At 34.9% G+C, this 13,973-nt stretch overlaps 1 protein-coding gene and 1 long non-coding RNA gene across 4 annotated transcripts in view; one reads left to right on the forward strand and one right to left on the reverse strand.

The window, feature by feature from the left end:
* The window catches only part of LOC123614514 (uncharacterized), a 116,992-nt gene extending 103,635 nt beyond the window's left edge, over positions 1-13,357 (forward strand). The window contains exons 3-6 of one of the 3 annotated variants that reach the window (XR_012508268.1): positions 675-725; positions 4,088-4,262; positions 5,983-6,080; positions 9,311-11,976. This is a non-coding gene — a long non-coding RNA (uncharacterized LOC123614514). Of the gene's footprint in view, positions 1-674; positions 726-4,087; positions 4,263-5,982; positions 6,081-9,310 lie in introns of all 3 variants that reach the window. The other 2 variants (XR_012508266.1, XR_012508267.1) reach the window with 2 other exon arrangements.
* Positions 1-13,973, reverse strand: part of NAMPT (nicotinamide phosphoribosyltransferase) — a 38,118-nt gene that overhangs the window by 12,606 nt on the left and 11,539 nt on the right. The window contains exons 4-8 of the mRNA XM_074367653.1: positions 13,037-13,165; positions 7,765-7,923; positions 7,082-7,218; positions 2,733-2,958; positions 921-1,040 (exon numbers count right to left, since the gene is read on the reverse strand). Coding sequence (XP_074223754.1) covers positions 921-1,040; positions 2,733-2,958; positions 7,082-7,218; positions 7,765-7,923; positions 13,037-13,165 — 771 coding nt within the window. The remainder of the gene's footprint in view (positions 1-920; positions 1,041-2,732; positions 2,959-7,081; positions 7,219-7,764; positions 7,924-13,036; positions 13,166-13,973) is intronic.

Genomic DNA, 13,973 nt, shown 5'->3' on the forward strand with positions numbered 1-13,973 from the left:
GGAAAGCTTCCACTTTTCTTAGGCAAGGCAGTTTGGGAGAGTAGGGGGAAGAAACATCATTTCTGTTATTGCAAGAGGTCTATTCTAGACAACTGATTTTGGAACTCTACCTGCATTATCACCACAGAAGTACTGTTAGTTATATGCAGTAGTTCTTCTTAAGTAAATCTTCAGAAAACAAATTAGTAATTTGAGTACAGACCTTACTCTAACCACACCAAACTCTTTCAAATAGAAAATTATTTTGGTTACTAGGTTACAAGTGGATACCATCTGAAACTAGTACACATTAAAATATCAGTAATTTATAAATAGTAGACAGTCTACATCATGATATTGGTGATGGCTTTAATTTTTATGATTTTAGATATTAAAATTGTAGCTCCTTAGAAGCTTATATGGGAAATGAAGAGGCAAAAGCTTTAAGATAATACCAAACATGCTATTTGGCTGAATCTAATAGTAAGAGTGATGAATCAATGCTTAATTTAAAACAGGTAACAAAACCATTCTATAATTTTTTGATAAAGCAAAGATTAATACCATTTGAGCTTCATATTCTTAAGAGTATGTGCAAGCTCCATTCTGTTAAAATTGAGACCTATTTGTGCAGTGTCAAGACTTTGTTTTATACCCAAAGAATATTCCTTGACTGGCATTTTCTTGTTTCACAGTGATGCTTCTTTGGGTTCATCATCCAGAGTGGCCCATGAGGACTGGGAGCAGTAAGTGTGGTTTAGGTGGTACTTCTATATCTTAAGTTGCTAATATTTATAAATTTTAAGCAATTAAAAGAAAAGACACATACCATCTTAAACACTTATGAAAAGAATCACGACTGTACTTAAGTTATTAATGTAGTAAGAAGGAGCTTAATTATAAGGATTGCCTTATTAGAACTTTAAATATAAAACACATACCTCTTGTAAGGTATTAATATCTACTCCATCCCCCTGAATAACTCTAAGATAAGGTGGCAGCAACTTGTAGCCCTTTGAGTTCTCAGTAACCGGGAACTTCTTACCTAAGATATCCAAAACCTGTATGGAAAAATACACACCCAAGACAAAATAACTAAAACTGAAAAGAAGTGTAAAAAAGTTTTCCAAAGTTAATCAAATTACTTAAATTTTAGAATACCACGTGTAAGCCTTCTAAAATTCAGTCTCAAGTGCTTTTGATTCTGTTAGAAACAGGCACATAATTTTCTGTCAAGTCAATTTATAATGTAAAGTGGCTCAAGACACAAGTTTACTTTCCCTCACATCTTTCAAATTCAATTCAGGAAAAAACCTTTAACATTAGGAGCTTACAAAGGTAAATACAGTATTTTTAATGTATATAAAACATCATGTAACAAATTCATGAGTATGCTTTTGATTTTTTTCTGCTCACGCATAACAGTTTTGTTTGGCTTAACTTGTCTGGTATAACTTAAATATGAATCCACTTGAATTACAAAGTTCAGAGAAATTATGATATGCAGATGAAGCTGGAAATGAAGCATATAGAGCCCATAGTTTCTCTGATCCCTGAGGTTCTTCTCACTTAAAGATGACACCCATTTTTTTAAGCCAAATTGCTTAATATGCAAGTTGTCCCACTCGTTCATTAACTACTAAAAAGTTTTGTAGCAGTGGAAATATCTAAACATTAATTCAAAATTTCTCAGAGAGGTTGGTCAGAGATTCAGAAGATCTACCAGACATATTCCCCACCCAGCACTCACTCTCTTTTCTTATAACAACGAGAAAATTCCATATTGATGACTCAGTTTATTCTTAAAGCTAGGTTTGTATACTTTTTAAGTTAGGTAACATGAAAAATATGAAACTTACTAAGTTTGCTAAAACCAAATCTGTTGATATTTCAGACGAAGATAAGGCCTTCAGATTAGCCTATTGCTTAATAGGACAGAAAAAGACCTTGGTTCTACATCCCCCTTTAGGGGTAACTCATTATCCAGTCATCAGCTGGGAAACAGTGTGGTAAAGAGGGAAGGTGATACCCAGAAAGATCTACACTGGACACTGGCTTATGTTACGTGCTGTGTGACCTTGAGCAAGTTTCCTTTAACCTCTCTAAGCTGGCTTCTTGTCTGTACATCATAAGGTTTTCACAGAGATTAAATAACAGCTGCTAAAGCACAGCACAGAGCACAATATTTTTCTAGTAATAAGCACCAAATAACTTGCTCGGATTAGTAATTTTCTAAGAAGGCAAACCAAATCCTAAACACTAAAAAAAATGCAACAAGGCTACACTGAGAATCAATAGTATCTCTAAAGAATCACTACTTGAAAAATCTTCAGATTATTTTTATTCCCCATTACCTTGCACTTATTTCTTTTGCACTAAAAAATTCAAAGGTACGGCAATGACTTGTGATAAAGGAAAAGAAACAAACCACAGACTTGGTACCAAATCACAGGACTGGTTAAAATAGTAATGCTATTAAATAATTTCGAAAGCAAGTAGAAAGGGAAGTATCCTATTCCACAGTTCTCAACTGTCCACTTGACAGTATATACACAACCCCTGACTTGCAGTGTCCTTTCTGTTATTCATGTGTGACCTTGGGCAAATCTATTACTCTCTCTGGGCTGCAACTCTAAAACAAGGGGACTGATCCAGGCAGCTCTGAAATGGAGTGCGCACATCGTAATTTAAAATGGCATTGATGCAGCTGGTCTATAGGCATTTTAATAATCAAGTTACATATTAAAATTTACCTTTAATACAGTGTCAAGAGGATTTCCAGAATCAGGTCTGATTATTAGTGGTGCCTCTGTACTTCTTGATACTATTAAATGTCTTAGATCTTCACCCCATATTTTCTCACACGCATTATAAATGTCATAGCTATCGCTGACCACAGATACAGGCACTGATGAAAACTGTGTTACTATATGTTCAAAAGCATCTTTTTCATGGTCCTTCCCCCAAGCTGTTATGGTACTAGAAAACAAAATGAAAATACAGATTTACTCAGGCAGACACATTATCTATTCCTGAATCACATCCATGTTCACTATACTACACCGTCAACACTGCAGAAGTTTAATGGCCATCAAAAGGTTAGTTAAATATTTGAGCCAAACCGCTCCTTGGCCCATTTTTAAGACTAAGTAATCTCATCCCTCTCCAATAGGTATTTTCTCTTAAGTCACATTCAACCAATTATAAGCTACGTTATTATGTCTGGCATTCCTGAGTCCACTCATTCAAAACGAGTGAGGTGAAAAGCACCTGCTGAGCACACTCTGTACACTATGCGAGACGTGAGAAAGAGTAAACACACTATTTTGCAGGGCACTGCAAGCACTTGGCTCCCTTCTGTGAATTTTCGAAACCATGTACCAATAATAGCAGGAACATACACTGTGTCTTTTTTACCTTTCAGAATCTTACAGTTAGAGGCAATTATTTATACTATGACATGCATATGTATAGTCAACTAACTCTTTACCTGTTGTATCTTCCACTGGCCGGTAACAGGTAGTCATTTGTTTCACTTATAGATCATCCACTATTAATTAATACATACCCAGGGATTAAGAACTGTAATATTTAGTTTGAGCAACTCATAATTAAGATGGGAAATCAAGTGTGAGATATGTAATGTAATAATATGTAACCTAAGTACTTGGTGGTTAACTAATATAAAGAATTTTAAAAATTCTTAAATAGAATTTAAGAACGAACTTTAGAATTGTCACCATTTTCTTGTGCCAAGCAATTTTTCTTTCTAACTTGCTAGTCTTCGCCTCTACCCCGTTTTCCCAAATAATGGAAAGTAAAACCCATTTATTTATTATGTAACCCCATGCAGATATAAGTTCATCTCATAACTGTCTGAAGAGCCATTCTAATTAACAGTTGTTTTATTCTTAGAAAAAAAATAAGAGAATGGAGTAAACAACTTTGGTCATGCTGTCAATGGTCATGCTAGCAGTCATGCTAGCAGAGCATGTACACTTCAGAGACATAAAGACTTAGCTACCCAGACTACTCCTGTCTGAAATGGAGAGGTAGCATATTTATATAAATACTTATTTATACTGAATATCCTTTCTAACAACTGCAGGGGCTGCTGGTAGCTATGATGCCAATGCTTCACTTCATGCAAGCCTCTGCAGGTGAAAGGAAAAATTAAAAGACGTGGACAAAGAGAAGCACCTTCATCCCAAGAACTGCTACCGTCCTCTTTATAAGGGAGAGAATTAAGCTCAAAGAGTACCAACACGGGAGAGCTGTGCAATGTAAGCAAACTCTTAAAGGTCATTGTTTATGCAGCTGTTTTTCACTAGCATTGTATCAGTACAGTCACCTAACTCTGCTATTTGTATCATGTCTAGCAAATATGATTGTTCATTTTCAGTCTTTCTCTTGCTTGCTTTCTCTATGCCATCTGAACTTCTCTGAAGCTTCCTTTCCCATGACGTCAGTGACATCTCCCACACCCTGACTTTTCCCCCTACCTCTATGGCTTCTCTTCAGGCTCCCCCCGATGCTGGGCCTGCCTTCTTCAATCTGACCTGCGCACTTGTCTCTCTCTGTACGTCTATGTGAAAAACACTCAAAGTTTTTAAAAACTACCCAGGTTTTTTCCTGGACTCCAGATCCATTGTTATGGAGGAAAATGAACACCTTCATCTCAGCATCTCACGGACATTTCTCGTAGCCCCCTCCACACAATCCAGCCCTAACACCTATGCTTCCAGTGCAGTACTTGATATACAGAGACCATAAATACTTGTTCAATGAATTCTACTTAAGCTATTATTTAAATTTCCAGCATCATATTAAATTTGATACCCTTTCCAAAGTCGGAGGGAAAAGTTATGTAATTGACTATTTCTAAGTCCAAATTCATACATTAAGAAAATACGACAATGGCAGTGTTCTAAATTTTAGAGTTTTCTTATTTTAAAGCTATTTTAGCTGTGAGCTCATTTTCACTCAATGACCTTCTGATATTAAAGACGTGAAATTTTAGCTCCTCCTTTTGTTGGGTTGAAGAGCAGAGCTGGAGAGCAGAGAGATAAATGACTTGCCCAAGGCCACCCAGTGTGTCGGCTGTAAGGTCACTTAGATTTTTCCCAACTTTCAGTCTACAGCTCTTTACACTATGTTATTGCTTAAGAGTCGTCTACTTAAGAACATCTGATATATTAACTGAGTCAAATTGCAAAAGCAGTAAATATTACAAGACTATAAAAATACAACAGACTTTCAACCTGTTTTATCATGAAAGTCCTAACGATATTATCCTTGTTCTCAGATTTACAGTATCATACTCATGTTATTACTTTGAAACAAAACCATCAATGAAGAATCTAATATATGAATACTACAGTAAATTTTTAAAAGATGTAAATACATCTAAGTCCAAAATAAAAATACTGCAATGCAAAAATCTTGATCTGTTAGCGACACTTATTTTCCCAGTTTCACTAGTCTTGAAACTTTTTTGTAAAAGTATTCAACACAGCCCTATTAATGAAGCACCGCTAATAAATGTTAGTTGAATCTACTCTCTACTGAGCCCCAATTCGAAACATCAAGTACAAGCTATTTCATCTCCCAAGCTACTGCTCATGTTTACCCACTTCCTTCCACTCATTCAGCCACTTGGTTCCGAACCTTGTCATCTCTCAAAATTACTGCAATAGCTTACAGCCTCCAAACTTCTCGTTTCTCTATTTTTCAATTCATAAGATGGCTCACTATCAAAATAACCTTTCTACAGTATTTCTGATGACATAGCTTCTTTGTTCAAAAACTTCAATGCCCACTCCTGTTTGAAAACGGAATTAGAATAACCTAGCATGATGGGCACACAGTTAATATTCAACGTCAAAATAAATCTGAGGGCCTTTACTTTGTCTTCACAGACTAGCCTACGCTCCCTACAACATACCTTTCAGCCCTTATTCCTAAACATATCCACACTCTCCTCTTTCACTCTTGCTCTTTCAGGACAATGCTGGATGCAATAAATACCTGCTCAAGAGAATTAATAATCCCCCGATGACTGCCATTAAATTATACCATTCCTTCAAGAAGTCAAGATTTAGGTAACATCTCTATAAAACCTTTCTTGATCCTACCAGTAGAGTATGACCCACCTCTCCTTCTCTTGAACCCCCTAAAGCACTTTAATTGTGCCTCTTTAAAAATACTTAACAGAGCAGAATGTTGCTACTGGACTATTTTTATCCAGAAGATAGGATTAATTACACACACACACATACATACATATATATATATATCTATGTATATATATGTCTTTTTATCCCTTGTAGTACCCAATAGATTGCCTGAGATCAAAGCTCAGCTTTATGCTAAACTCACTGCTGGTTTTAGCACCCTGCAATATTCAAGTATGAGCAGAATTTAAGAAACCTCTCCAAACTGATTGCAGTAAATAATTTTCATTATAAGATCCAGAAATAAGTTTTGGTACATTTTAAAAACTCCACTGACATTCAATAAAATTAACTCTCAGACAGAGCAGCTGCAGCCTAGACAATAAGAGTCTTCTAGTTTAACTCAAGATGGTTTAGTACAATCAGATAAGGGAGTGCAAGAGGAATCTGAACACCCTTCCTTTCATCAGAAGGGCTAACTTGCTCATCTACAGTTGAGAGTACTGGGGTTCACAAGGCAAGTTCCAGGGCAAAGAAAGTGAAGTCTTGTAGAAGAGCAGGGAAAGGGACAACGGTGACCAGTTTTACAGTGAGTGCTTCTAGACTTAATGAATACAACTTATCTGCATATGGCAATAGAGCAGCTGGAAAAAAATCCTTAAGATAAAACCCATAGAGCAATGTAAGACTTGAAGAAAAGCTCTTAAGTTGTTTCTATTAAGATGAGTAAAAGTTCTCTACCTCCCTGATACCAAGCTTTATACAGAGTATAAACACTGAACTTGTATTGTTTAAATTCATGAAGATTTACTATGATATCTGGCTCTGGAGTTAAACAAAACATCACTGAATTGCAAATATAAGAATGAAAAAACTTAAGTTATAGGAAACAAATGTTGGATAATGGGAGGATAAAAACAGAATTTTACCTGTGTTCTGCTGCTGGAACAGAATAGCCTGGAACAGGATCTTTTGTTCCATAGTATTTTTTAATTAAAGCAATTCCTGCTACTGTATCTGTTCCTTTGAAGTTAACCAAATGAGCAGACGCTCCTATGCCAGCAGTCTGGAAAATAAACCATAAACCAAAATCCAAAAAAGAAAAAGACAGACCCATACTTGAGGTATAGAGCACAGTTCCCAAAGGACTACTGTCTTCAGCTACCCTTGAAGTTATTTAACTATTATCAGAGATAACAGATTCTTATGGCAAAGATCCAGTTTTTCCTAAATATTTAAGGATTTAACTGTTACTCTTCAAAGAGATCTATTTAATAGTGATCCACCCCAGCGTTACATCACCCTCTTTCCCCTTACTCTGCCTTGTGCATTACCTGCTATCTGCTATATTTATTTTGTCTGTCTATCCATCTGTCCATCCACTCAGCAAATATTTAAAGAACAGGGACATTTACTGAAGGCTGTATTTCATGTATTTTGAACAGAAGCTGACACACGTTAGGTACGTAATATGTATCTTTGAATCTCTGAAATTTCAAAATGCGGCCTTCTTAGAACCAAGATAAATCCCAATTACTTCCCAAAAAGTTTATAGTAGTAATCTACCTGACAATCCACATTTTATTAATTGAGGTTCACTTCAGTTTCTTACCTCTTGGGAAGAGACTCCTCTGTAGCCAAAATCATGTAACTTGTATTCCAGACCATCTAAGTTACCAGCTGTTTCTAGCAAATATTTGGCCAATATTTTCTTCTGCTCTCTAGAATTTGTGGCCACTGTGATTGGATACCAGGACTGAACAAGAATAGTCTGTAGTAATAAAATTAACCACAAATATTAATACATAAAAAATTGGGTTCTTTCTGAGGAAAATCCTAGCCTTCTCTGGAGGTATGTCCTGGACTTCCATACTACTAGAAATACCAACTGGTCATTTCAACTATACAGCAGGATGCCTACCACATGCATTCCAGATACAGTGCAGAGCTCAGCTCTCAAATCCACAACACACAGGATAAGCACGCCCAGCCCTTAAGAGCAGAGGATGTCAAAGTCAAACCACTTATTTTCTATCCAAAGCTCCAAAGAAGCAAATAATGCTTAGAAAGATTATTTGTGATGAAGAACCAGTGTATTTTTCATTTTCAATCTATCATGGACCAATAGTTTTATACTCACTCTTGGATGCTGAGGCAATTATCATAAAAGTTTCTAAATGCTTATGCTTGATTTTCTGTATTTAATGTGGACCTGCATCAAAAGTTCATGGACCAACACTGGTCCATGGACTATACCTTGAACAGTATACATCTAAAGAAGTTAGCTCTAGGTAGTACTGGATCTAACTGTCCCTTGGATCTAGTATGACTACTGGTAAGTTATACACTTGAGATACTTTTGCTTATCACTAAGGCAGCTCTATTCATTGAGTTATGCTTTATGTCCTTGGCTTTTACCAAAAGTCATCACAAAAAAGCCACATGAAACATTTCTGTATATGCTGGAAAATTATGAGGTCACTGTCTATTTTGTAACTCAGTTCCTATTACGTAAGTTACCAAATGAGGAAATGAAAGAATTGCTAGGTTCCTACCTTCCGATAAGACTGTCCCTTGGTTCCCCCTTTTTCCCTGGCTGCCAGGTAACTCCAAAAAGTTTGATGCTTAATTAGAGCAACTAATTAATTATTAAGAGCAACTACATTAATTATTATGGCTTAGGAATTCACTCCTTCATTGTAGAATCACAATTTTCTATTTTTATTTTGTAAAGCAGAAAGCCTGCTATTACAAGCAGCTTCAAATTTATTTTAGAAACAGCTGCTAAGATGATAATGTCTGAGCTCACTCAAAGAACTATTTACTTTCTCAATTTTACAAAACAAGCTTTTACTGAATACCAGCTAAGTGATCAATAAATAAGTAAAAACAAACAAAAAGATTATTTAACCTTGGACTTCCCAGCCCAATTACCTAAAAAGAAAAAAACTGCAGCATTACACTCCTGTGATTGATTAACTATGGCTCCAAATTCTCTGCAGCTCTTCCCATCAAGAGATGGAATCGATCTCTTCATCCTTTGATTCTGAGCTGTACTTATGATTTGCTATTGACCAACAGAATGTGGCGGAAGCCATATTTATGACTTAACAAGCTTCTGTTTTAAGAGGTTTTGCAGCTTCTACTCTTTTTTCTAGAACCTCGAGACTGCTGTGTTGTGAAGAAGCCTAAGACATGAAAAGAGGTCCAGCAGTTCCAGTTGCCCGAGCTGAGGCCCAGACATCGGAGTGAGGCCCTTTTAGACTGTTTGATCCTAGCTGAACCCAGACTCAGTAAGTCCAAGCAAGACCAAGTGGAGCACCATCCAGGCGACCACAGAATCATGAAAAATAACTGCTGTTTTCCTTTGGGGTGGTTTGTTATACAACAAGGGAAAACTGATAGAACTCCTCACTTGAACTCTACGACCTCTAACTGTTCTGCTTCTAAAATGATTCTTTTCTAAGTTCCGGTGATTCCATTGCCAGTGCCTGTGATTACCCTGCTTCTAGTTTTTGGCTGTTCTGACTTAGTCTTCACACTGCCACCAGTTATCATTCTAAAGCAAGTTTTATTCAGGTTGCCTCATTCCTTAAAATCCTTTAATGGCTGTCTGTTGTCCACAGGGGAAGGCGGCCAGTTCATGTTGACATTTGAGGCCTCCTATAATCTTGCCTTGTTGCCTTGTTTACCATCTAAGGGTCTCTCCCCTACGGTATTTTCCATTTTTATGCTGCAGTCCCCCTAGGGCTACTTGCCATTCTAAGAATACCTCAGCTCTTCCTGTCCCTTATTAAAAAGCTTATTTAGTTTTCATTTCATGATTTCTTAGACAGAATTACCTAAAAAAAAAAATTTGCTACCGATTCAGCATTCTTACTTATATTATTGGTTAGTTAAGAATCAACTGCTCCTCTTCAAAAGGCCCTTAAATAATAAGACATATCTTACTCTAATTTCTGGGCCCAGTATTTTTTTGTACATAGCCAGTACTCAAATGATATTCATTTGTTGAATTTAATTTGATCAACTGTCACATTTTTTGTTTAACTTAGAGTGATATTATCTAGGAGTATGAGATAGAGAACAATGCAAAAAACTCTAGTTGAGTTATAAAGGTAGAAGATTGACCTTACCCCTCGAAAAATGCCAGGGAAGGAGAGAAATAACTATGAGACACAGTGATCCTTCACATCACCATTTCCTTTCCATAGTCCAACAAAATCAGCTTAAATTATACTCTTAATAAAATCACTCCCCTTTAAAAAAGATCACTGTAGGTGTAAGCAAGGGAAAAAAAGGCAAGTTAGTTTGGGTTAATCCAAGGTCTAATAAAGTAGGCCTTGTTGGAAACTTCCAAAACAGCAATTTGCCCACATAAAGCAAGATAAAATTTTTAGCTGAAAACTAAGACTAGAGTAAATCAACCTGCAAAATTCATTTAAGAAGTATTCATTATAATGTTACTGTGAAGGATAAGGAATTTAAAGATTAAGAAATGGTGTGGTATAGTAGAAAGGGGACTGGACCTAGTCTGACTAGTCCATTCACCTGTCAAGGCTCAATTTCCTCATCTGTGAAATGAGGGCATTTGATCAATGTAATAGTTTTTAAAGTCACCTTTTCTTTTCAACAGCAAAAAAAATTTGTTTCATTTTTTTGGTAGGAAGAGATGGTTAAGTTTAGCCCAGTATGCTCACTCCTCAGCCTCTCCTAAGTCGGACACCTCTGCAGAACCCTTAGGCCCGTTTACGCAAGTTCTGAAACCTGGGATTAAGGCTTCTTCTAGCATCTATATTGAAACTGATAAAGTAATTCAATAATTTTAGTGGATTTTAAAATTCGTGCATGGTGAATAACAATCAAAGAATGTAACTAACAACTCTAAACATACAGTGAGAGAAGGAATTGGAAGGAATACTATTTAGTACTATTATTTAAAAATTTTTAAATCAAAGATTTCCTGAAGAAAATCTTCAACATTTAAAAAAACAAGCTTGGTGTATTTGGTAACAGATCCTAGTTACAAAGTGGTAAACCTGAGTTGGAGATGGATATGAGTAATATGAACCTCCTCTAACCCCACACAAGCCCACCAAAGAGGCAAAGTGACTGAAAGAAGTGTCTTCTGCAGACCTGGTATTTAAAGTAAACACAATTTTTTATACAAGATCTATCTGAAAGGAGTTGTTTCAGAACATACGTTTTTATGCCTTACATAAAAATTCCTACCTAGGACTGAAATTATTTATTATAATACATATTATAACAGAAGGTAATTTCAATAAGCAAATGAAAAATAAGGAACTATGTACTTTTTCTTTAAAATCTGTCTCATATTGGATTTTTTATGCTTAATACTTTTTAAATTAAAAAATTTGATAACTGCTAAGATGTCCATATATAAATTTCTTTTACTTTATGATTTTTTTAGTGAAATACACCAAAATATGATTATTAAAATAGATACTTAAAAGAAATTTTTTTACAGCTAGTGTTTTTTACTTTCTGAAGATAAAAACATACATAAAAAGCAAGGTAGATCTGGAACTAGTTCTCTATGTCCACAAATATCTTTTTTATGAAAGTTCAATTCAACACAAGGGAAGAGTACTTACTGGCTAAATTCCTCAAACAGAAAATTAAAAAGAAAAAATGTAACATAAGGTTATTTATAGATGATGATTTTCAAAATTAAGATTTATCTGTTTGTGATCTTTTGGCCCTGGAGGTAAAGGATACATTAGATGATGTGGTTAAGAACTCTTCTACTCTTTTCATAATATCATCCTCTCAAAATAAAATATTTGCCAGTAAAATGCTATGATGATTGTTAATAATATGTTTTCTTTTACTTTGAGTTCACAGTTAATTCAAAGTTTTAAGACATAGCAATAAACTATTTACAATCTTTATTTTGGGTAACTACATTTTCTTCAGAGCCTGTCAGGCTATTAGTTGATGGCTCATCAAAAGTCTAAAAAGAAAGTTTTAAATTTCCAATAGACTTAGCAAAAATGTATTTCATTTTCTTGACCTCTTACTTTTTCTAAACATTTTCCAGTCTTTATAAATGAACCTCTAATGTATTATTTTATAATACAACAACAAATTAGTTTAACCAACAAACTAATAAGATAAAGAGTACTAATCACAGAGTAGACACCTGTCAGATGGGGGTGACATTTCTATAGCCACTTACTAGAATATTTCTCCTTAAGGATAAAAATCTAATTAAACTGTTGATAAGCTAAATAAACTATTAATATCAAAACTATGAGGATGTGAAAACATGACTGGTTAAGTATAGATACAAGGAAAACAAACAAAAGCCTTGCAATATAAACTCAGAGCTATAAGGTACCTTCCTTTTAGGCTTAGACATTAAACAAAATGATCAATGAATCAATGCTGAATGTATTAAGATGAGAAATACCAGGTGGTAGAGTCTAGGCCATAAACTGATTAGATAAGAATGAAGAAAATAGTTATTAAAAATTTGAACAAACTTCCTTTAGTCTAAATGGAATAGAATATCCATAAAATGTTTTAAAGTTATTACAAATGTACCTGTGCTGTTTTATAATGTTTCTCTATGACAGTATTTAGGATTGCAACAAGTAAGATGGAGGCCAACTGAGCTTTCACAGTAATAATTTTTAATAATTTGATTTAAAAATCTCAGAAGATTAGATTTTACTGGAAGAAAATTTAAAGATTACGTAGTCCAACTGTCATTTTACAGGTGAGGAAATTGAGGCCTGGAAAGGTTTCGTGAATTGTAGATTGTTAGTATTAATTTTTAAAATAAAATCCTAGTTGAATGGTTTTAACATCTACAATTAGTGTTAAATAAGAAGTAAAAGCAAAAGAAAGCAATTCACCTCAATCCAATTTGTAAGCCAGTAACACTCTGGATCTGTGTTTTCCACTGTGAAGAGAACATTTCCTCTGGGAATGACAGAGCCCTCAGGAACAGCTTTTACTTCTATTGGAAGATGCCCATCATATTTCTGGTAAGAAACAATAAGGAAATTATTCATTCAACAGATGGTATGCCATTACCTGTTTAAATAAGGTTCTTTGTATTTTACAGAAGCTAAACTTACTGTCACAGAAATGTCAATTGTAGATCTTATTACATTGCTAGTAATCTGGTCAGAATATCCTTATCCTCCTGAAATAAAATTAGCTAAAATGATTAATAGTTTAGTACCGGTATTAATTTTTAAATTTTATGCTATCAAAGTACTTCTGCTAAAAACATTTATCACTAGAAGATACAGATAATTTCAAGCTGATCAAAACAAAAAGTTATTTTCCTATTCTTTCAAAGAAAAAGTTTATTCCAACATATTTCAAGTGCACTATCTTTTTTTTAAATAGGTCATTTTCATAAAAGAAGGGCTAAAGACTGAGAAGTAAAATAAGGGACTGCTATAAGACAGCAAAGTAAAACAAACCATAAAGAAAAGAGAGAGAAGAATCTTAAATAGGTTTTCTCTCTATACTGGTAGTAGAACTGAAGTCCATTTTGGTAGTGAGATAGACCAATCATAAGTGTACCTTCTAGAGCTCTGGCAATCAGTACCTACGTGCAACAATTCTCTCCGAAATTAGGCTGACGATATAGTGACTACACGGTACGTTACTAGAAATTTAATTATGCCTCCCCTCTTTTAAAGTTAAAAGCTGTGGCTGACTTTTGGCTGGAAAGGTAGCTTTTTTCAGAAATCCTAAGAGTTTACTTGTATGACTTGGGAAAAGGTAATCAGATAAAAGAAAATCCATGATACAAATCCATGATACAGCACAAATTAT

The sequence above is a fragment of the Camelus bactrianus genome, chromosome 7 (assembly GCF_048773025.1).
Source record: "Camelus bactrianus isolate YW-2024 breed Bactrian camel chromosome 7, ASM4877302v1, whole genome shotgun sequence".
Classification (NCBI taxonomy): Eukaryota; Metazoa; Chordata; class Mammalia; order Artiodactyla; family Camelidae; genus Camelus; species Camelus bactrianus.